General features: G+C 38.3%; 2 protein-coding genes across 3 annotated transcripts; both read right to left on the bottom strand.

The window, feature by feature from the left end:
* Positions 1-910: 910 nt before the first annotated feature.
* LOC112555507 (centromere protein I-like) lies at positions 911-14,045 on the bottom strand. The gene is made up of 19 exons (XM_025223942.1): positions 13,895-14,045; positions 13,451-13,588; positions 12,753-12,871; positions 12,469-12,576; positions 11,933-12,030; positions 11,163-11,211; positions 10,422-10,511; positions 9,564-9,728; positions 8,212-8,379; positions 7,900-8,020; positions 7,156-7,238; positions 6,877-6,994; positions 6,582-6,646; positions 5,299-5,438; positions 4,744-4,900; positions 3,609-3,733; positions 2,790-3,045; positions 2,584-2,625; positions 911-2,089 (listed from the first exon to the last, which is right to left on the bottom strand). Exons 1-19 carry the CDS (start codon positions 13,959-13,961, stop codon positions 1,946-1,948), a joined length of 2,253 nt encoding a protein of 750 aa, XP_025079727.1. The 5' UTR covers positions 13,962-14,045; the 3' UTR covers positions 911-1,945.
* A 4,120-nt stretch (positions 14,046-18,165) lies between these two features.
* On the bottom strand, positions 18,166-23,721 carry LOC112555331 (metalloreductase STEAP4-like). 2 transcript variants are annotated; one of them, XM_025223692.1, is made up of 2 exons: positions 23,495-23,721; positions 18,166-21,158 (listed from the first exon to the last, which is right to left on the bottom strand). In XM_025223692.1, the coding sequence occupies exons 1-2, from the start codon at positions 23,501-23,503 to the stop codon at positions 19,593-19,595; spliced, it is 1,575 nt and encodes a 524-aa protein (XP_025079477.1). In that variant the 5' UTR covers positions 23,504-23,721; the 3' UTR covers positions 18,166-19,592. The 2 variants fall into 2 exon arrangements, with proteins under 2 accessions (XP_025079477.1, XP_025079476.1); XM_025223691.1 differs by having other exon boundaries at positions 18,166-21,161; positions 23,495-23,720.
* Between the last annotated feature and the right edge of the window lie 60 nt (positions 23,722-23,781).

The following is a 23,781-nucleotide window of genomic DNA, read 5'->3' as shown; positions in this document are numbered from 1 at the left end:
CAAAATGAAAATAAATCCAACCCAACTGTGGTTAGGCTCTTAAGGTTCGAATCTTGTCTTGAGATGCATATGCGCATTTAATTCTCTCTAGATATGATAACAGGCCAGGGTGGCCGTTTTTTTCTGTTTAATTCTCGCTCCTCACCCTCTTTGGTCGCTCTTTTACCACTATATTACTCACCATTTGGTATTTCGGTTGAAGCAATTTCAACATATTAAAACTTGACCCCACCACTCAACTAATTACCTTCAATTAACAAGTGTTGTATGGTTGGGTTGATGCTCGGATGGGTGTAGCAAGGCATAGACAGATCACACAGGGTTATCATATTCGGACTATCCTGCTAAAAACGCAAATATTTGAATTTTGTTAATCGGACGGGTGGGTGGTATGGAGTGTATCTGTATGTGGCATCATGCTCACTCAGAATTCGGCCAACTATTAACACATTCATTGTCAAAACTAACGAGTTGATTATGATGATGGATTTAAATTAAACAATGACAGTGTCTCGCGGAGAGGAAAAGGAGTCTGTCAACTTGTTTGCGCGTTTTCTGTGATAATAATAAAGAAGATGTGAGCATCTGTAAGTTTTGTCTAAATGTGTGTAGGTGCTTATGCAAACATTAACTGCAGAGTTGCAGAGTCACAGTAGATAAAAGACAAAAGTGAAAGCAAAGCATCTAAAGGATACAAACACTTTCATGAAAGTAACATGAGTATGGCTACTTCCAAGAGAACTGTCATAATGTTTGATGATAAAAACAACAACAAATGTGAATATGGATGTCAAAGCAAACTGGGCATAGTTGTATTTTCCCTTAGGCTAATGTAGCCCATTAAAAATAAAATAAGTCTCTAATGTTAAGCATTCCATGGATGAAATGAGTTATTCTGTCACACAAAGGCTTACAAATTGCATATCTTTATTAGCTGTATCAATCATACTCAGATCAAAGAAACAGGAAGCAAATTCCATGATAAATAATGAGTCTTTAAAAGCTAAATGCAAACATCACATTTTAAAAAAAAAAGGCATAAAACTGTACTAAAACCCTGACTAAATATCGAAGAAAGACTCAAACTAGTGGTTTTCAATGTTATCCTAGTAAATTATCATTTCATCATTAAATATTCTGAAAACTTCAGTTTGCAATTTGATGTAACGCCCACCCTTTCACTGTCCTGTCATTCTATGGAACCTAAAGTTATCTGGTAAGCAAAATGTGGGGACATCAATTCTCCTGCTCACCTACAAAATCCCAGTCAAAAATGTTATTTTAGTTCCCCAGTTGGTGTGGTTGATGCCTCACTCTACTCCCTAACAGTACCCCACAACTATACTACCCTCGCTCCCACCCATCTAGTTCCTTGGTTCACCATAAAGACATGCTCTCACACACACTCACCTTCTTCCCTCCAACCACACACAGATAAAAGGGCAAAATCCATCACAGCCTGTCAAAGCCAAAGAAATATTTTGGTCTGGCTTACACCCCTTTCAAACATTTATAGACATACACATTTATTTGCCATTGATGAGCACTCACAACACTGTAACTTTGTGCAAAACCATGCTCTCACTAAATAATCAAATGTCACTTCACCTTAATTCTATGATTTAATGCTTTACACAATGGCAAGATATTTCCTTGAGCTACAGCTCAGTGTGAATAACAGCTGGAAAAAATTGCTGTGTTCAAGAATATTCAAACAGCACAAAAAAAAAAAAAGAAAAAAAGCAACTGTTAAGGAAAAAAAAACAACTTTGAAAGCATAACTGGTATTATAACTTCAAATCGTGAATAAGCAAATTACTTCAATTGTTGTTTACCAAAAGTATTTGAGACAACTGCTGGCCCACTTTCACATATCAGAGATAGATGAATATGACAAAGTCTTGAAATTTACCCAGTATCACACAGACTGCAGACTTCTTGTTTGTTAGGAATGCTGAACACTTCCTTCCTGTAAGGACTCTGTGGTGCGACTGCTGGTTGTCTTACGCATGACAAAGGTACCGATAAACTGAATGATGCCCCGGAGATGTTCTTGCTCGAGGAAATCTAGGTAGGTATCTTTCACAGTCTGTTCAGAAATATGATTATCTTCTCAGTAATTAGAGAAATCATAAAAATTAATGCATGATACATTACAGTAGTTGTTAGGTGGATAGAATTAGGTCTTTCTCCCTCTTTTTCACAGACATAAAAGTGCACATGTACATGTCAGAATGTCGGAACTTTTTCCCCCCCAAAATGAGACAGATTAGTTCATTGCAAAATACCAATTCCTAAAACATGGGCAAATAATCCCCCTTTATTCTTATGCAAGCCTTTACACACTGTCATCAAAGCTTCAGCCAATAGGTGACTTGGGAATGTGATTTTTGAGCCCTCTTTGAGTACAGGTAAGAGTACTGATGTCTGAAAGTTTGTATCTTGTTTAAAAAAGTGGAGCTATTAGCTCAGAGCAATAAAAATTAACATTTTGTAATGACTTTAACCCATTGATCAGGAAAATATGCCCTAGGAACTTTTTAACACTCATGATTGTTAAAATCTTGCAATAAAGTGGTTTACCTTTAGTTGATTTGGATGAACTTTTTTCCCTTTAGGCTGAGTCTGAAATCAGAGAATTTATATACTTTACCTCCGCCAACAAAAACTGGTCTATTGCAACTTGCAAAAGACATCACAATCAGCTTTTGATAAAGTACGTCATACCAAAAATCATTTTCCATAGGCATATACATGATCCATAAAAAATATTGTCTGGGTCTTCTTACCAGCACAAGAAATTTCCAGGCATAAGGCAAAAATGCCTGACCTTGGAAAATGGAGAAACGTGACGTGGGATATGATATGGAACAAGTTTGAAAAGATGGGGCGAGTTCACTGCCCATATTTCTGAGTGAACCCTGTGTTTGATTACTGAAGGCTTTGTTTCTCCACAGGGCATCACATATATCCACCAGCATGTCATTGAACATGTTGACACTCTCTCGCTTTCGACTTGGTGTTTGCACAAAGGCTTCTTTATATCTGTGGAAGCATTTAAAATATCATAAGAAATATAGTTAAATTTGCATTATTATTCAAAATGCCTAAGAATGTATAATAATGTAGCAAGCATTTTTTAAAACTTTTTTTAAATAAGAGGAATGCATGTTACTTTTACTTGTTGGGAGATAGTGGTTCTTAGGGATTTTTTGAACTGCATATGCCCAGATATGCTGGGGTTGTAGTTATGAAGGGTTAGTTGTCATCCCAGCAAATCAAGGTCAAGGTGAAGCCAGGTCCAGACAATGGAGACATTGCTTTGTTACTTTACCCTAGGGCATCTTTGCTCCTGAGCTCTAACTACAGACCTGGGAGTAAAGCAGTATTTACTGGATCTGGACACAGATCACCCTTTCTCTATATTACTCCAAATGTTGACACCACCCCTTCATAAATGTAGTGTCTCCATCCTGACCCCTTCATGTGCGCGCACACATGCACACAGAGGGACACATCTTAATTGATCTGTTCCAAAGAGGAAAACAAAATAAGTAACTTATCAAGACGTCCATAGTTTGTGCAGTTGACATTTCAAAGGGACTTACCGACAAAATACCATACAAAGACTTGATATTGCAACACTGCTACTGGAAAAGAGAATTCGGCGCACTAAATGCTCTGATGGCAGGGTAACTGCCTCAACTTTCAGCCGAAGATTCCAGTCTGCTAACTGTAATAATAATAATAATAATAAAAAAAAAAAAAAAAAAGTTTGGGAATTTTTTTCTGCATTGTCTTGCTATCATAACCATTTGAGCAAAACAAGATGTAGCTGCCTGTTATTATGTTTGCGCATATATATATATATATTTAGTTTGTAGTTTTGTATAAGTGTAAGACATGTGTGCAAAGTTCCATGTAAGTTAAGCATAAATGTGTGTGTGTGTGCACGCGCGCATTCATGCTTAAACATGGTCATGTGGGTGTCACTAACAAGCTGTTACTTATGCGTGTACAAGTGAGTGATGGTAATTAGTTGGTTTTTTTTTTTTGTTTTTGTTTTTGTTCTGTGAGTCTTCATTTTAGAACAAAAAAATTTGTCAGTGTATATATTAACACAATAAAAGTGGTCTTAAACACTGCTGGTACAGAAATATTGAGCAACAGAACTAATGGTAATAACAGCAACAGAATTTATAAAGCAAATTTCCTTAGTGGAGGCAACCTCAATGTGCTGTACTCAGAAAATTACAAACGAGCTAACAAAGAAGACAAGGGGTAAACAAGAATGAAGAGCATGAAAAAAAGATGAGAAAATGATAAAATAATGGTAAGGTTAGTTTGTAATAAAAAGTATTTCTGAAAGAGGTGTGTTTTAACACTGGACTTGGATGTAACTACTGTCAATCCAGTTCAAAGAGAAGGGGGCAGACAATTCTGAGTGAGGCCACAGAAGGAAGAATTCTGACAAATTGTTCTAATGCACGAAGTGAGCAGTAAAATTTGTTGCACACTGTAAACTTCTATTCTTACTGAGAAACAATAGATTGTCCCCTTTTGTTTTTAACAGTTATTTAGGAGCAGTAATAAAAACGATCAAAAAGGACACCACCACCACCACCCTACTCTCTCTCACACACACACCTACCCACACCATCACACATGCTCAGACTCACGCACACGCAGACACATTGCACAAAACCCCCTACCCCAAGTATTCACCAGGAAAGGAACACCAACCAGTTCTATGAAGTTGATAGCACTGTACATCAGAAGGCTGTTGTTCTCCTCAAGCAGTAGTCCCAGCACTGCCAGATGGTCTACATAGGCTACTAATCTCTGCAGGACACTGAGAGGTTGCACTGTCACGTTGACCTGGTCTGGAAAGATGCCACACCTGCCAACCCACTATACAAGGTCAGATCAGTTACTCAGCTCTAAGTATTCCTTAAAACCTATTGCATGGACAAACAGTGGATAAAGTCTGAAACAGTAAAACAGATGCACAACAAACAATAACTCATACTGTTTAGACAAAGACAATTAGATTGTCGATGTCTCAGACATAATAAGAAATGATGTTTAAGAAGAAACATGACCCAGAACATTTTCCTATATTCTGTACATTAAAATCCTCTTTCCTCGACCACCTTAAAATGTTTACACACACACAAAACATCAGAAAAGAATATGAAGATGAATTAGCTGGTGGAGGGAGATAATGCCACATTCTGTCAACCAGCTCAAACAAGCATTTAATGACATCCATAATGACAAGAACTGATAGCTGCTCACAAGCTGATCATTGGCTGGAGTTGGGTTTCTGTTGTGGTCTGGTCTTCTGAGCTGATCATGCCTAGTTGTTCCTGAAGCCTTGGACACTCATTGGCTGCATAGTTCCTTAACAGTTCCGTTAAGGCAAACAAACACTGGCACTGCACACACACGCAGAATAACAGCAACACATTAGTTTTTCAGTTAAAAGTTTTACACATCAAAATTTAAAAATACCTAAGTGGTATAAGAATGTCAGGAATCTCGATTAACCCCCCTCCCCCAAACTTGCGTGTGCAGTATGTACTGTGTGCATGCAGTGTGAGCATGTAAACAAGTAGAATGGGCTTAGAAACATATGCAGTAGTTCAGGGTTCAGAATGTTCACAGGGAGTTTATGACATGATTGCGTTTAATTAGCAAAGTGAATTGATTCCACAGGAGACCGCTGAGCAGGCAGGATATAAAACAGAGTTTTGGTGTATGACCCAGGGAATCCAGTGGAAAACTTAGTTCCTTGCCTAGACAAGGTTTACTATTATATTTATTTTAATTTATGTGATTCAGTGTAAACATAAGTGGTAAGCAGATTAACACACTTTCTCACTGTTTAACCTATCCAAGAAATGAATTATTTGCTTATGTTACTAGAGGCCTAATACATAATTTTAAATAGTAAATGAAATTAAGTAAGAAATAAGTTAACAAGAACTGTTGTGGAGTGGAACCATTGTGGAATGAACTATTATGGAATAAACGTAACTTCTGGGGAACCAGATTACATTCCCTTTCCTTTGGACCCACCTCGCGGTGCTGGCCATCGTGAGGGTGTCAGAGTTGGTGTAACAAGCGTCGCTGACTGGAAAGACCCCAGCGTTTTCTCTGACGGGTGTATGTCAAGGAGTTTCTCTCTTCTCAACTACTCAAGTTTATTTCTTCAGCAAGGATTAAGGTGTGTTCAATGGGAGGGTGTGGGGAATACCTTCTCCAGCATTCGAATGAAATATTATGTGCCAGAGGGATTTTGAGTAATCTTAAGTGAAATTTGTGTTGTGACCAGCGTATTTTTTTTAATCTTGTGACCATGTGAGGAAAGTGATATTGTTGGAAAGAGAAACCCAGTAGGAAAAAATACTGGTGTATATAAATATAGTAAATGAACAATAAGCCCATTGACAGGTCGTTGGCTCTCAAGTTGAAAGAACATGTTTGGACGTCATGTGTTTATTGGTGCTGTGTGAGTGTTGCCCTTGACAAAGGGGGAAAAAAAAAGCCGTTTGCAAAATACCATATTAAATTCTCACCTTGAAGTAGACAGAAGAAGAAAAATAAAGCTGTCTCAGAGGTTCTAGAATGAGGTCATTGAGATCTGCACAGAGAGATGAAGAAAGTTTCTAAGCTCCATTCAAATATAATCCAAAAACTGCACATACATAAGGACTAAAGGCATCTGTTTATCCATGTGTAGATGCAAGCACCCATACAACAAATTTACCACACAGCCTCCTGGTTTCATGCTCAGAAATTCAGAGGCTGCTCAACATAAATAAATCAATTTCACACCTGCTGTCATTACTTTCTATTTTTCTCAGGACATACCTTGAAATCCATAGAGGTGACATCTGCTTATCAACCGGAAAATCAAAGGGCAGTAATCCAGACCATTCCAGGTTAACAGATAACTGCTAAGGAAATTTTCCACAACAGGAATTCCTTCCTGCCAAAGATTCAGATATCAGATACAGTTATTTCACGATACTGCTAACATCAGATACAATCATTCCACAATCTTTCTGAGATCATTCCAGATAAAAATATCTAAATTCATTGGTTTTGTAAATCATAAACAAATGATACAAAATGAATAAAGGCACTGACCTGCAGAAAGTCTGTGAAATCCACAAGTTTCTTGAGAAGCATTTCATTATCTTCCATTCGCAAAGGAGCATTGTTAAGAAATTCTAGATAAAAAAAACAAACAACAAAAAACCCAAAAGCATAACATACATATTCCTCACTAGGACCTTCTCTACTGCAACTCCTTCATATGAGAGCTAATAATTATTTTGCAATACGGATTGGATTCTTCAACAATATTGCTAGCTCTGAAGAAGCAGGGGTTAGACAGGCAAAAGACAAAACCTTTAACTATTTGATAATGTTAGTCCTTTTCACACCCTTCTTTTTGCTATTTCATGTTACTCTCAGTTCTTGTTCTTGTTATTTGGTTCCTGTTTGTGTTTTCTGTATTTGATTTTATTTTTCGTTTAGTATGGTTGTTTATTGTTTTATAACTCATATGGTATATGTTTTCTTCCTGTCTTCGTATGCTGTTAATGTTTCGTTCTTGTTCTTAAGTGCTAAGAGCATACTCCTTAGGAGTTTGAGTACGCCTTTTAGAAACGCCACATTTATTATTATTATTAACTCATTTGCAACCTTACTTTTTCTACCCATCAGTATCTTAATTGATCCTCACAGCCTTATAATCTTGGGACTCAAACCTTTATATTTTATCCTGCAAAATGCATGCAGTTTCCTCAATCTTTTTACAATATCACTATCATCAATAAAGACTATTAGCAGAAAAGTGGAACTTCTCAAAGCAAGGATCAAATTCACCTTCAGTTAAGGTATGCTGGAGCCAGAAATTAAAGCGAGCTGCCACAACTTTATCTGCTGAATATGCCATCAAATGTTGCAAGACTGGATTCTGCAGGCAAGCTGCAACCTGGCTAGGAAACTGCAACAAAACACTCTCTATCACTTGTGTCCATGGATGAGCCATTGGCAAACACATAAAAGTGACGATTTATGTAATGATAATGCCCTTCAAAGATCTAGCAGGAAAGAAATTTTATTTGCATTAAAATTAGCCTTTTTTAAATTTATTATTTATGACCTTTACTAAAACTGACAGTGCTTGTAACTGACCTCAATTTTGTTGATGTTGTCCAGCATACTGGTGAAAGTGTCTATTTGAACGAAAGGAACACGGTTACAATTCACACACAAGGAAACCTGGTCAGTGTGTTCAGTTTGCTGGATTTCAGCAGATGCAGAATGAGCTATAGGAATGGAAAGCCTTTGTTTTTTCTTTGGCTGCAACATAATGATACAAATATATCTTTATAAATCGTTTTTCAGAATATTGTTGTACCTACCTTTAGTAAGATTAGAACATCACATAGTCACTTCAACATTTCATGTCATAACAAGAACATAAAATGTCAACATCTCAGTGCTAGCTATCCATTTTTACTAATCTACACTGGCACTTTCAGTCTCTCACTAATAGGTATTACAAATCTGTGCACATCAATGTAAAAATCCAGAATTGAGTTGTGGCATCAACATCCATCAGAACTAGCTTCTGAATAAGATAAATGCTTGTACTAAAAGCACTGGAGATGTAAAATTCTGTTTAAAGCATATAAAACCTCTTCTACACTCTATCTACTTCTACAATTCTACACTGCATTCACTTCTATAAGCATCAGGACAGCAAGTATTTATTTCTCTCACAGGACATTTTTTTTTTGGTACTGGCAAATTACAAAATGTTTTCCAAAGCAAAAGAGACAGAGCTGTTAAAAAAGAGACACTTCAAGGAGTATGCAGTGAATTTCTGCAAATTGGTCAGCACACACCTTAAGAAAGCTTTACTTTAGAAGACCCAGCTGTCAGCATACCTCCTCATGAAAAACTCTTTCTCCTCCATCCTCCTCCAGAACATTAAGTTTATCCCCCTCAATCTTTTTTTCTTTTGTAAAATTGTGGCAATCAAAGTGACACTAGAGCGTATTTAGCTTATCTGCATTCTCTCCTGTTCTCTGAGTTTTGATCAGAAAAATCTTCCTTCTACTCTGGTGCATATTCTTTACTTTTATTCCCTCTCATACTTTCTTCATATTTTGCACTTGAAAATTATGCTCCATCTTTGTTTCCTTTCTTTTCCCTTCTCTCTTTAATACCTCTTTAAGTTCTTTCTTAGGTGCCTTTCTGTTCCCATACCTGCAAGCTTGCTCCTTTTTGTTATAAACCCCCTTAATATCTTTCTTTGCCAAAGTTTGTTTTGGTAATGAGAGCATGTGTGTGCCTGTGGACACACACACCAATAATTCTGTATACTTCTTGAAAATGACTTTTCCTACCATTTCTTTGAAAATGTCTTGCTACTTAAAGTGAATAATGAAAACTGTGAATGTTTTTAAATACAAAAACAGCAATGAATAATATTTTATTTCTAGGACCTAACACAATCAGGTAGATCGACATATACTCACTGGAGGCTTGACTCCAAGTTGGTGTGACTTGGAGACACACAGATCTTCTGTCCTGGTGGGCCCTGACGTACCGAGTGATGCAAGAGTTCTGGACTCACTGCTGCTCTTTTCCATCATGGTCCTCACTTCGCTTTTCCACTTTCGGTCGTATAACCCAAAGAACATCTGGAACATTTTAAAAACCAAATGTTATCACATACACAACAAAAACATCAGCACCTGAAAGAGTTTTATGGCAAGACACAACTTGAAAATTGAAGCATCAAAGATGCACATGATATCTTCATTGTTTTGATATTATTTGTTTAGTCCTTGATTGATTGAAAGTTTAAAATATTCCTTGTACATGTCATGCAATGGATTGACAGAAAAAATTCAAGATGGTGCTCAAGCAAACAGTTTTAAGAGTTTATCGCTTTTTACCTGTTGTGAGTTAAACTGTTAACTGAAGGAAAGATCTACATTTTAATATCTGGAGATAACTAGAAAGAGCTCACTATTTTAAAAATGTTTTTGGTAAACAGCATGTTTACATTTTTAAAAATGGTTTATAACACTGTAACTGCTAGAGTATTAATTTTTTAAAAAATCAAGCAAAAATTAAAATGTTTAGAATATATAAAGGAAGACTCAACCATCCAATATGTTACAATTTTATAACTTTTAAAGAAACATATCTTTTATCTCATCAAAAATCATTCAAGCAACACGCAATGCACATATTTTTCTTCTTGTTCTTAGTCACCTCCAGGGGAGCAAAGGCTACAACAATGTACATAAGGCATATTGTAAAAATAAAGTCCTTATTTTTACTGCAAACTAATTATTGTAAATGAACCGATTTTCTAGATGCATCACCTTGTTTGAAGTAGGCAGAGCAAAAGACACCAGGTTTGGGTAATAAAGCTTATAGATTGTCAGGAGTCCAACAATGCAAGATTGATATCCCTGAGAAAAAGAGGAAATTATATTAAAAAATGCTGAGTACCCAGTCTTACAATGGTTTTTGCATTCAAATTGATCAAAGAACAAAAAAAAAAAAAAAATCATCAACAGTTCACCAAAATAATCCATTTCATGCTGTCAGCTGCACCTGCTGTCTGAACTCTGATCAGTTAGCAAAGCTAAATCAAGTAGTCTGTATGTATAATAATAATGGTGTGAGCTTTTACAGGGCAGTATCCCAGACAAAGCCAGGTTCTCCGTGCATTACAAACACACACACACAAACAAAAAAGACAGTTAAAATTCCAGTGGTTCTGTAAATGCCAAGTCGTTCTTCTGCTGGATGACATTCATAGGTCAAGACGTCAGGGAGACAGACCTACGGTCAATGGATTGAAGAAGAACAGATCAATAATCAAACATGTAGATCAAATTGTCAGGAGAATATCCAGATGATCACAAAGCAGAATTGCAGTACAATGTTGAAATGTATGAGTGTTTGGGACAGATGTAAAGTCTATCCTAGGGAACACTTGTAAAATGAAGAATGAAGAAACTGTGATTACATTAGCCAGAGAATATTAACGGTGATAAGAGAGAGCTGATATTAGCAGAGGAATAAATAAAAAGCCACAGGCAAGAACACAGTCAAACACAATGCCAATGACACATCAGAAAAAAGTGCAGCTCGGTACAAAAGGCACTACAAACAACAAATCCAAGAAGAAAAAAAAAAAAATGCTGAGAGCTGGTCCCCTCAAACCTGTTAGGCAAAGAGAAACAACTCTTGAATGTTTGAGTGTTTTAATGTACAGTGTTCCCTCGCGACTTCGCGGTTCATCTATCACGGATTCGCTACTTCGCGGTTTTTTTGAGTGAAGTATCAATCGATACTTCCGCGCTGGGAATTATTGTTCTACAAAATACCATAGATACTTCAACAGGAAAAAGACAAAAAAATTTAGCTATATTATATTTGCATGTATATTTCTATTAAAATATCACTGTAATTTTGTAGATAGTCAGACGAAAGAAATAATTGTGTATGAGAAATCCATTGCTATGCGTAAGCGACGAGCCATGATCGATATCTCCCATCTTGCAGCCAGTTTGCATCACTTTTTTTGGGTTTCTCTGAGTACAGTTATAATTTTTTTACACTTAAGTGTTATTGTACTGTATTAATACCATGATTAATATATTACTTTATACTAACATGATATTGTTTTGCATGTATATATTATTATTGCATGTATGTCCCTATTTCGCGGAAATTCGTTTATCGCGGCTGGTCTTGGAACCTATCCCCCGCAATAAACGAGGGAACACTGTACTTTGTTTTCTCAGCCAGAATTTCTTATAAACACCTATATTACATAACATGAATAGGAATACTTGCAAAGACCAGTTTGTCAAACACTTACTACTCGCCTTGGATGAGAGATAGGAGCTTTCGGACTCTAAACATACGGACATCCTCTTTGCGGGTAAGTAGGAAAAGCAGATGACACACATGAGGAAGCTGCAGAAAATAAGATTTTTTAAAATATCAATTTAGCAATCACCAAATGTTCTGTTATTGTTATTCTTTCCCTCTATTCACAAAGACCTGAAAAGCCCTTTGTTTACCAGGTGCTTTACTTGATGAAACACTCTCATCATGCCATTCTGTACTTGCTCTTTCATCACTAAAAGAAAGTTTGCTCTGGTGTTAAAAATAAAAAAGTACAGAAATAATATATGTTCATGCTGTTACATGACTTTGTTAAGAAATATGCTAAATTTATTTTTAAATTTGATTGGTTTTTTTTTTAATTAAGCACTACATAATCTCAAGTTTGTTTAGAAAAGCAATAGCTCAGAATTTCGCAGTATAATTTGTCTTGCGTGCCCATCATTTACTCTCAAAATAAAAATCAATTGTTTTCTTTATAAAATATTAGCTTTTGCTTGTACTTACCATAACCTGACTGTCCAAGAACAGAAAGATGATGCCATATAAGGCATGAAGTTTGTCATAGCCATCAATGTAGTCATACACTACAAGAATCCATCGAAGAAGAAGGCACTGCAACATATTATGGGATTAGACCCAGAAATTTTTTATTTATTTCTAGCCCAATGAAAGTATTAAAAAAAAATATAAACAAAATATCTGAGATAATATCCTCTCACTTTCAAAAGACTAAGCAACTTGTCCTTTGTGAAAGATTCTGCAGGTATACATAAAATTTTTTTTCATACCTGTATAGCAATGGGAGGTTTGTTTGTGGACATCCATGAAATGGCTTTCACAATTGCCTCCTGTGGAATGCTAGATGATGGTACTAGTGCACGTATCAACTGTCGACTCACTGTCTGGGCTAGATGTCAACAGAATTCCAGAAGTAACTGCATTTTTACATCTTGATACTATGACAACAGGTCTGCTAAATTTACTACAAAGTCACAAATATTTGTCATTTCTCTGCGCAAATTATTCTTAGATAACAAGCTTTGCAACCATATTAAATATGCAGACGTGAAGCTGAGGCAAACAGAGCCAATGTAGTCATTTTGCTCTGACATGCATAACATTTTATTAAAATTTGACATCATAATTCTTAGCTCAAGTAGGAAACCAAACATGCATACAACATCTAAGTTCAAATCAAATCACTTTCATGACAATACATACAGCCAAGACTTCTGCAACTACACACATAATTAAGTTTATAATGGAGAAATAAGCATTAACAATAAACATGGTCCGGAGCAACATGTACGAACCAAACATCCCACAACCTTTCATTTTGATGAAAACCACAAAAATGATGGACTTCTGCCTAATTATCAAAAAGAATTAATTAATTCATGAACTTTAAGAAAGTGTTAAAATAGTATGGAAAATATTGCATACAAAATTACTAATATAAAATGTTAAATATTATGGAAAATATTACCAAAGAATCCACTGGCTGCAGCATCCAATAATGGTACAAAGTGGAATGGTTCAAGGCCACTTTTTTGTGAGGCATTTTTTATTATTTCTAGTGATGTTTGCAGCTCCAAGTTACCTTTTACTACCACCTTGGCTTTGCCTTATTAATCAAAAAGTAAATAAATGTGAGATTACTGATAAATGGATACATGATAAACTCCACAAATATAGTTAACAATATATAATATTAACTATCATTACCATGCACTTGACCCGGTTACTATAGAATTCGTAATCGATTTGATAAAATCTCACTTGCTATCAAGACATACTTAGAAATAACAGGTAAATTTGTAGCAACGAAAAAATAAAAAGCAGACGACTCCAGGAGCGAACAAATGCTCAGTGAATGTACACATCTTCTATTCATCACGGTTGTTAAGGAAAGATAAAGCGATCCACTTACATTTTGCAAAATACTGAACTGCTTCACTCAGATCATTTTTCTTCCGATTGGCCTTTCCAGAGCTCATATTTCTAGAATCGTTCTAATCTATTTTTGCTGAAGATCCGCCAAGATTTTGAAACTAGTCCTCCATTATCTCGAGTTACTGCGCGAGAACTGAAATCGTGAGATTTCAGGAAATATTTATTTTGAGAATTGACACTATAAGAATAGAAAGACACAGAAGTGGTGTATGTTTCTCAAAGCGGGAACTTGCAAAAGCAAATTTATCTACTTAATCTGTTTTCAGCAAAAAACGTAATAAGAGAGGAGGTTTTGGAAATTAGCATATTGAACAGAGTGGAGCTGGTTGTGGACAAATGACACATACTTTACGACGGTAACAGAATAAGCAAAAGTAAGGCTATATCCACATGTAGTGATCGGACTAAGTAGTAGGGAAAAAATTACATTGTTTCAAAAGAATGCAATAAAAACAGAGAAATTGTTACATGTATAAACATGGCATTTTATATCTGAGTTGGCAGTTTTTGTTTGTCTGTTTGTTCTTTGTTTAGTAGGATTTTCCACATTACCTGATTTATGAACTGGTTTTAGAAGGGTTGGAAAGTGGGATTTACTCATTTAGCAATACTTGGGCTGTATAGGTAGGACAGCGTTTCAGCAGTAACTGATGCCAAGAGTTTTAGTATTTTATTGTCAACGTTATCAGGCCCTCTGGTTTCTTTTTTAATATAAATTTTATTTCTGTGTCATTATAACATTGCATGCCAGAGAAGCAAATTGCAGTCAATACAATTGTATATGTCAGCTGAACAAATCGCAATCTATGCTTCCTTTGTTTACCAAATTTCTTGAGTATGTATGTGGGACATAATATATGCCTTCGTAATTTCTGGAATAAATATGAAAGATGAAAAGTTTAACCCACTCCTACAAAAACAGAAAGTTAGCCTCTCTTTTAAGGGTTAGGGTAAGGTTATACAAATATATTCCTTGAAAGTCATCTAGCATGTAAAAATTGTAATATTAAGATGCTCCGCTGGGAGTGAATAGGAAGAAGCACGAACTTGTATTACTGGAATGCTGGCAGATGATTTTTTTCCAGTTAACTACTAAAACGAGGCATTAGACGACAAAGCTTCTGGTTTATTTACATTCTTTATTAAGGCTTGCCGATACTAACAGCAGATCACTTCGCAAGAGGCGAAGCGTTGGTCTTGGCAGACAGACAGCAATCCACCTATACACGTCTATGGAAGAAGTTTACTGAAATACTTTTTCTTTTTCATTCTTTTCACTGCGTTGACTAATGTTTCTTTGCTTCTTGGCCATTTTTCTTTAGTGAATCTCATACGCCTATGGCATTTTGGAGTTCTTGGTCAAATCATACAGAAGCATTTAACCTGTTTGGTGAGCAGTGATGCATGTTAGCTTATATATACATCCAGGAACTATATCAAGTTGTTCCTGTGAGCAAAAAGTCTGTAGGATCTGTAATATTGTATACATTATTTAGTGGAGAGCTGTAGAGGTCAGCAAGAAACTTCGATTCCACAAAGATTCTGAAGTGATAAGTAATTGTGGTTCTAGAAATTTTAATGAATTGTTTGCGCTAAGTGCACTGGGACGTGGTTGCTGCAGTCATTATAGGTGGTACACGTAGTTCGATAATATGTTGTTTTGGTTGCTGACGCAGATGTGGTTGATTAAAGTTTGGGATGCATTAGTGATTCTTGTGGAAGAGGTAACAAGCTGTGTGAAGTTGTAGGGGGTAGTAAAATACTCTTTGGCTTCAAACAGCACAGTATCCATCATAGAGCTGAAATTGTGTGCCCATAGGGGGACACTTTGCTGGCTCACCTCACACCCAACTTTTGCCTGCTCACCCAAGGTAGTGGCTTTCACTCGCGTGTGCTAACACAGTTGTACAACAATATAAAATTATTATTAAACAAGGAAAGCAAAATTAGGTTAGTGTGAAATCAGATGGTATGAAATCAAATACTCATACAAACTACTAAAGCAACCATGCATCAGGTCAGACAATAATGTGCTATATATATGTGCTGTATCACTTTGAAGATATTTTGGCACTGCATCGCTGGAAATGGCAACTGGAGCTGGAGTAGTTTTGTAAAGAGTTCAAATAAAGCCTGTTGTTTCAGGGTGGTAACATATAGTTGGGAAGATATGTGTGTGGGTGCACACAAGCAAATTTGGTTTTCGTTTTCATCAGCTGGTAAAATTAGAATTTTTAGGTAAGGCTCACAGTGTTACATGACACCTGAGTAATGCACTTGTCCATGCCCACGCGCGTGTGTGTGTGTTAGATGGACCTCAGACACAATTAATGGACATTACAACACAAAATAGAAGCTTGATTAATTAGTGCAACCACTTGTAGACCCAATCGAAAATAGTGTAGCAAAAACATAAGAAATTGCTATAACAAGAAATGTGATTGGAAAATATTCATAAGACAGAAACATGAATCCCAACAGCTAAACATTCATAATTACAGCTCGTACTTTTCAAGTCTTAGAGCAAAATAATTTATTCATTCACTCTGCTTTACTTTGTCATTTGTCATTCACCAAATTTACAGTTCATCATCAGCTACCAGCATCGCATAAAGCCTCAATGTAAGCTGACATATACATTAGTACACACTATGTAATACGCAAGTCAACATCGAAAAACATAGTTTCTTTTATTTTATTTACGTGTGCGCGTGTTATTTTGCAAGTGCTAGTTGTTGAGCCTGTCAGTAGGGTAAACTTTTCGTCCAAACATCGTGTCTGATGCAGTTCTTTGGCACGCACATATCTGTTTCATAATGTTCGCTCTGTTTAAAAAGAAAAAAAAAGCAGTTCGCAAGAGATAGGTAACGGTTCATAAAGGGAAGTCACACAGAAAAAAAGTGATGTTTGATTTGAAATTCTTTCCCTTTGACCACATCGTGAAGCGTGCTCGCTCTACCCAACCATCATACACTCTACCGTCGATCGACGTTTCATTTGAGAAGGGAGCGGGACATTATTGCCATTATTTTGGGGTCTGTGGTAAGGGCATCAATCATAAGTAGGTGTATATAGCTATACCTATATATATATACGCCGCCCATATATATTTATAATTATGCGTAGATTGAGTTAGAGATCAGTAGAAGTGGTATTAGGATGTAAAAGCACGAACATATAACTCATTGGAATAAACCTATAATCTACACGCGTAAACATCGATCGAACTGTAACGCATACAAAACACTTAAAAAATAACATTTATTGAAATCATTGGTTTTGATAGTTTTGTTTTTGAAAAGACTTTGAAAGACGTTCGATCATCTGTATTTAATTGATTACTTTTTTAAGAGCGAAAAGATATATAATTATAATATATATATAAAACTTCGGCATGTCTGATTCAACTTTTGCTGCGAAGAAAGATGCTCGACTTTGACTTCCTTCAATTTATTTCGAACTTCGTGAGAACTTCATTTTTCCGATCCAATGTTGTAAATCTCTGCAGCGAAACAAAAAATTAACGCGCCGAACAGTTGAGGTCAATGAACTTGAAAGCAGGCCAACAGCCAAAAGAATACATAATAAATAAACTAAATGAACATTTTATTTAATGGACCCAGCCATTATTCTAGACACTACACACGTGTGTTCTGTTTCATTTCTAGCATCAAGTGTAATTGCATGAACAATGTAAATGAGGCACAGAGCGCTGGCATCTGCTGTAAATTTGGTCTCTGATCTTCACAACCATTACTGCGGAGCATACTGTAGTAACTAGCTGCATTTGTCCTACTTATAAAAAGCCTGTTTTCTAGTAGTTTTATTTTAGCAGAAAGAAAATTATCGGGCAAGTTACACAAAATGCTAATAATTATGCTGTTCACTCTCTTGCTCTAATTAGGCAGCTGCATTATCTACAGCATTAACAATGATGTACTCTGACCCCCTCACCCCTGAAAAATATCGCACGCTGGTAGCTGTCGTTTCCAGACCAGTTCTCCGTAATCGGATAGTTATGAAGCCTGATTTATGTAGGTACACCAGTGAAGGATGCATGCACCGATCCATCACCCCCATTCCTGTTGTTGCATCCATTGCCTCCACAGCCACTCACTCCTTCACACAAACACACAGGCTGGTCCATCTCGTCTATCATAGGCAATCACGAGTTCACAGCAAGTTAATTTTCCGTACAAATTCATTCAAGACAAAAACCATGCATGTACAGAATTTGAACCAATTTACTATTATCTACTTGCAACTGCCTTTATTGTTAACCATTTCAGGAGCAGAAGCTTGATCGAAAAATCGTAGGTAAGAATAATGTAAAACTTGGCATGAAAGTGCACAGAAGCAGAAAGAGTGTATTGAATAAAACGGTGATACATACTAACAGCTCACTCTAAAAATTAAAGCAAGCGTTCTGATGAAATACACACAGTGCAGAGATATTAGACAAAACTTAGAAGGAAGATTGTTCTGTTTTGTTTTAAAGACAAACCACAAAAACAGAAAAAAATCAGTCAAAAATTCGAAGAAAGAGAGCCGTGAAGACTTGCAGGAGAATTTCTGTTTTGTGTCTGTCTCGGTATATTAGACTGGCACTAATATGTTCCCCTTTTACGAGTAATTTATCTCATTTGGCACAGACAGTGCAATCTATCTTGGTCGTGATGCTGCGTGTTATAAGTTTCCCATTATTATTATTATTTGTATTGTGGTTCTGAATTGACCTCGATAAAAAAAAATTATCTCTCAAATAAATAAAACAAGTACGAGCGAACAAATGCGCATGGTTTCTGTGTGTATGTGTGTGTGTGTGAGAGAAAGAGAACACTTACAGTGAGCGTATGCGTAAATAAATGTGAGTGAATGAGAATAAATTGCTTGAGCTTCAGTATGCTAATAAATGAACGAAACGAATGGACAAACATGGCCAGCAGACATAAGCACAGAGAGACAAATGGAATGCAAAAGCACGAGAGTGAATTGGTAATCCTATCCATTATGCCAACAGTCATTTGATGTCGTTAATAACGTACATGAGTGAAATACAACGACGTGTTAATTAGGGGGAGACAATGAGACCGTAAAACACCACTAACCCACATAAAAAAGGTCAAAGAACTTTCATCAAAATGACGATAATTCCAACATTTTTTTCAGCTTCAGTCTGCTGTCTGCTCAATGCGTTTTCAACGAAGAAAAGGATGCAGCCTGGTTCAGTAGTTTTGGAACTGATGTGACCATATATTTAATAGTCCAGCCTGATCCAATTAATCTGACCGTACATTGAAGGGTCTAACCTTATCCATTGGATGTGAACTGAATGACCGTACATTAAAGGGAAATTTCACTCGTGTTACGTAGATTAAAGTTTTCTTTAAGTGATTGGCAAAGGATAAGATGGCAAAAATACATCTTTACGTCCGTAGCCTGACAACATTAGTATGATTTTAGCAGAATTTAGTACAAAGCATGGTAGTTCCTTCTAGACATGACATACACTGTCCCTGGAGCCATGCTGCAGCAAACAGAAGTTGAGTCGAACTGACAGCAACCGAGAAAGTCTCGCAAAATTACAAATGAAATAAGGGCAGGTCAATGACAAGATCAGTATATTTGAAATGTTCAAAAATGTCGCGGCCCTGATGTGACTTTACTTCCCTCAACTACACCAGTGTTTCAGCGCCGACAGTTTGCGAGTTTCGGGCCTCGGTCTCGGAGTTGCTCACCACTGTTGGCCCAGTTCCAAGGGATGCTCCAGATTTCACCTCGGCGGAGGTCCTTGCAGCTTGTTTGCTTGACGTGGAACCATTTTCAGCCCCGTGAGCCGGGTCCGACGACGAAGACAGCGTCTTTCGCTCCCAGCCTCGACGTATTCGCTGGATGTAGTTATCGACGCAAGGAAGGAGGGTAATGATCCGCAGGGCGATGACTGTCGTTGGAAGGACGATGCTCATGAAGCTGAGGCGGAAAAGGATGATTGGCAGCCCCGCCCTGACCCACTTGTGGAGGCTCATCGCGTACAGGTGCGAGGTGGCGAGAGTCAGCATGACGTAGCCGAGTCCCGACTGCACGAAGCGCCACTCCGCCCAGTTCATGATGCGCGTGACGGAAGGCAGTGACGTTACGGCCAGCATACCCATCAGGACGATGGCCAGGACGCCGACCAGCAACGAAAGCTCGCTGTTCCACGTCATCCAGGCCTTGCTCAGATCGACGACGATGTCGCCGGTCTGGTTGACCGGCACGATCACCCGAAGGGCGTCAGGCGCGTACCAGGACTTGACATAAGTTGGGCTCAGGAGGAGAGCGGACAAGATGGCGTGAACGACGGCCTGACCGAAGGCCAGCAACCCCAGCTGCTTCCGGGCCTTCAGCCATGCGTCTAGCCAGCGTGGGAAACGCTTGTGCTTGGTGCCGTTGTAGATTTGCAGGAAGGCGGCGCAGGTGCCGGCCAGGTAGGTCAAGGCTAGCTCCGTCAGCGCGCAGGCGCCAAAAACTTTGTTCATCGTCTTTACGGGGAACTGGCTCCAGCTAGTAGTGCCCACCAGGTGCTCGCGTGTGATGGCGAAGAGCGCCCAGAAGGCCAAGACGATTCCGGCGATCACGGCGGCAACCCTCCACTCCGGGAAAACTGTCAGGACTGATTCCTCCAGCTGCCATGCGCTTTCCAGTCCTCCGCTCTCCTGGCACTCGAAGCCCAGGTCTCTGGCAAGGCTGCAGACGACGACGCGAGCCTCGGCATCGTCTCCCGCCACGCAGACCATCCGCGACCCTCCTGCCGTCTCGCTTTCGAGGACGTAGGCGGAGAGCGTGTTGAAGGCCTTCACCACATGTGCTCCAGGCACCAGCGACGACAACAGCTTGGCGTTCGACGGCTGCACGCCGCGCGTTGAGCGGTTGGAGACGTCCACCAGGATCTTCCCCGCGGCCTTTTGCGCCACTTCCGGCGTAAAGAAGCTCGTGAAGTGCTCGTGGTGCAACGCAACGATAACCACGTGACATCGCTCCAGGCACTCGGAGACGGACGTTAGGTGAATGGCGGACTGCAGGGAGGAGAGGCAGACGTCGCTGCGCAGCGTCAGCTTGCGATCCTCCGGGCGGCGGCTGGCCACGGTGACGTCATATCCGGCTAAAGCCAGCCGCTGGGCGATGGCGGAGGCGAAGTTGCCTGTGCCAAGAATGCCGACTTTCCTCACGTTTACCTCGTTCGCCTTGGTGGCGCCCACTTCCTGCTTTAAAAACAGAAATAATATCATGCGGACACACGATATAAAATGCACCATAAAGTCATTCCTGTCAAAACGTGTAACATATAGTTCGCCCTGTATCTACCGAAATTTATGAACTGTATGGCTCTGGAGACATTTAAAGGACTAGTGGGGTGAGATAATTTTTCAAGATGGTACAGGTCAAGCTTAAGGTACGATTTCCCAAATACCCATCTTCTATTCTCGAGATGCATGCCTACGAACATTATCATGCACAAAAACAGGTCAAAAGGCTAATTTATTTTCTAATTAACATATGGTCCTAGATCTCCCACTGGCGGAGAACTTTGTAGCATTAACTAATTCATGCTCAATTGTAAAGGCTGCGTTGCTGACATGGCAATGTTTGTCGGCGTGTTTTTCCAGAACAATAGTATAGTATTCAGCCAGATTTAGGGACCTTTTATCTCACACTTAACTTTACCAAATCATTACAAATAAATACTGCACCCACTCTTCCGGCTCAAAATGCTTGACATTATCAATGACTGTGGAAATCAACAATGTTTGCCGAGCATCAACAAGTCTGGGAGGAATATTGCCGTCGCCTAATGTTCTGGGATGGATTATATTTCTTTGGTTCCGCGATGTTTTCTTTTTCGTACTTTTTTTCTATTCCTAAACTCTGGCGCTGTAGCTCCAAATGAAAAAAAAAAAAAAAAAGAAGTTTCGAAACATTAAGCAGCGCAAATTTGGAAGTTTTAATTTGAGAGGGAATTCAATGCGACAACGAAAGAGAGAGAGGGTGTGTTTTATGCCAAGCTAACAGCTAAGATTATAACAAAGCAAAGCTGGCCCTGTAAACAAGGTCCACTTGAAGAAAAACAGGCGTGCCCCAGACGAGATCTGAACCGGAGACATCCGATCCTCAATGTTAACAAGGGCGTGCCACTGGACCACCCGAGAGACAGGAAGAGAATCAAGCGTGGCCACTTCACTCCTAACGATGTTCCCCATGAACTGGAGCTGTCAAACTGTTTGGTTAGGGGAGGTGCATTAGGAGTACAAGTATTTCTTTCTTCTGCTACATTGCAGCCGAGTTAGAATGGGTTTGGCTTATTATTACAAACGCAGAGCTATAGATCAACTGACAATAAAATAACAACTGAAATGGTGGCACAGTTCAACTTGGGCGAAGCTGGGAACCATGGCTTGTAATAATTAAAGTCAATTCTGGCAACAACTTGTCTAGTTTTCGACAATAACATGACTGTCGTCTTTCCCCTTTTTTTTCCAAGAATATTACATTGTTTTTACAAACTTTTTTTATAGTCTGTTTGGGTTGTATTTGTCAAGAGAATGGTCAGTCTAGTGTGTCTAGGCGGTGGGACAAACTGGTAGGAACTTTGTTCTACTTTTATTTTTAACTTTTACTTGTAACTAGAGCACCTTGCCGTGTTCTAATTGCCCACTGGGACAAATAAAGTTGATCATTGTCATTGTCATTGCCAAACTGGCAAACACTCGAGACAGGCTGGTCCGGAAGTTTGAGTGCGATGACTGTTAACAGATTTTGTATGTCTGGTGTTATAAACAACCAATCTTAATTAACGATACACCCAGTCACTACCCGTGCACCAAGTGCTTGGCCGTTATTGTTCGTTAAATCAGTCAGCAATGTGTATGCGGTTAAAGTATATAGTACACTGCGAGTCCAAGAACCATGTCACCTGCATTAAGAACAATATGTGCTAGTGAAATGAAACTTTATATATATCCCCTACGCACATATATCTAAAACTTGACACGATTGAAAGTTAAGTGTCAGACAATTTCAAAACAGATGGTGTGATAAACATGGAAGTGATTCTGTGGAACATATAAATCAAATTTAATTTCGATTTGTAGCGTTTTTATATTTTTATTTCAAAGAAGGAAATATTTTCTCAAAATTAAGCATCACAAACATACACACTCACGCCCAAAGACGAATGGAAGAATGCAAAAAAAAAAATAATAATAAAAATAAATAAATAATAAATAAAAAAAGCGACAGACAAATTATAAAATGCAATCGGATGTTCTTTAACAATTTTTTTTCCTTTTTCGAAAAATCAGTAACTTTGTAACAATAAAGTATTACTGGCTGAAAGAACAAAAAAATAAAATAAAAAAGAAAACGAATACAGACTAAAAAAAAAAAATTAGACAAAAGGAATTATCAAAAAATTTCTCCCCTTTTTTTGGTCGCGTGCTACTTTTCCAAACTTTCCACAAGCAGAAAGTCGCATCTAGACGGTTACAAGTGAAGAAACTCTCGTAGGCAAAGTGATGTCAAACTTTTTTTGCCGACTTACCATTTCCATCCGATTAGGTTAGAGTTGTGACTTCTTGAAAATCTTTTCCAAGCACCATCCACAGCTGGACTCCGCGAAGCGCTGGCACTTGGTTTTATTGACATCGCATGCGCAGGACCGACCTGCACTCCGCGAAGCGTTCCCCTTCCCCCCCCCCCAACTTTTCCCCCCGTCACGCATGCGGGCTCCGCGCCTGGCTGGCAAGTGGTCGCGACCCACGCTGTCTGTCGAAATAACTCGGGCGTCTAATTAAATATTGCCGAATATCAGCCCTATGCGCGAGCCCT

This window comes from Pomacea canaliculata, linkage group LG14 (genome assembly GCF_003073045.1).
Source record: "Pomacea canaliculata isolate SZHN2017 linkage group LG14, ASM307304v1, whole genome shotgun sequence".
Taxonomy (NCBI): domain Eukaryota; kingdom Metazoa; phylum Mollusca; class Gastropoda; order Architaenioglossa; family Ampullariidae; genus Pomacea; species Pomacea canaliculata.
Note: the sequence above shows the minus strand (reverse complement) of the source record. Positions and strands in the feature narration are given on the sequence as shown.

Excerpts from the sequence above, each read along its gene's own strand:
- LOC112555507 (XM_025223942.1), bottom strand. The coding sequence starts at position 13,961 with ATGAGCTCTGGAAAGGCCAATCGGAAGAAAAATGATCTGAGTGAAGCA. Across the intron at positions 12,577-12,752 it reads AACCTCCCATTGCTATACAG|TGCCTTCTTCTTCGATGGAT; the intron begins GTATGAAAAAAA and ends AATATGTTGCAG. Across the intron at positions 8,380-9,563 it reads AACTTGGAGTCAAGCCTCCA|CCAAAGAAAAAACAAAGGCT; the intron begins GTGAGTATATGT and ends ATTATGTTGCAG.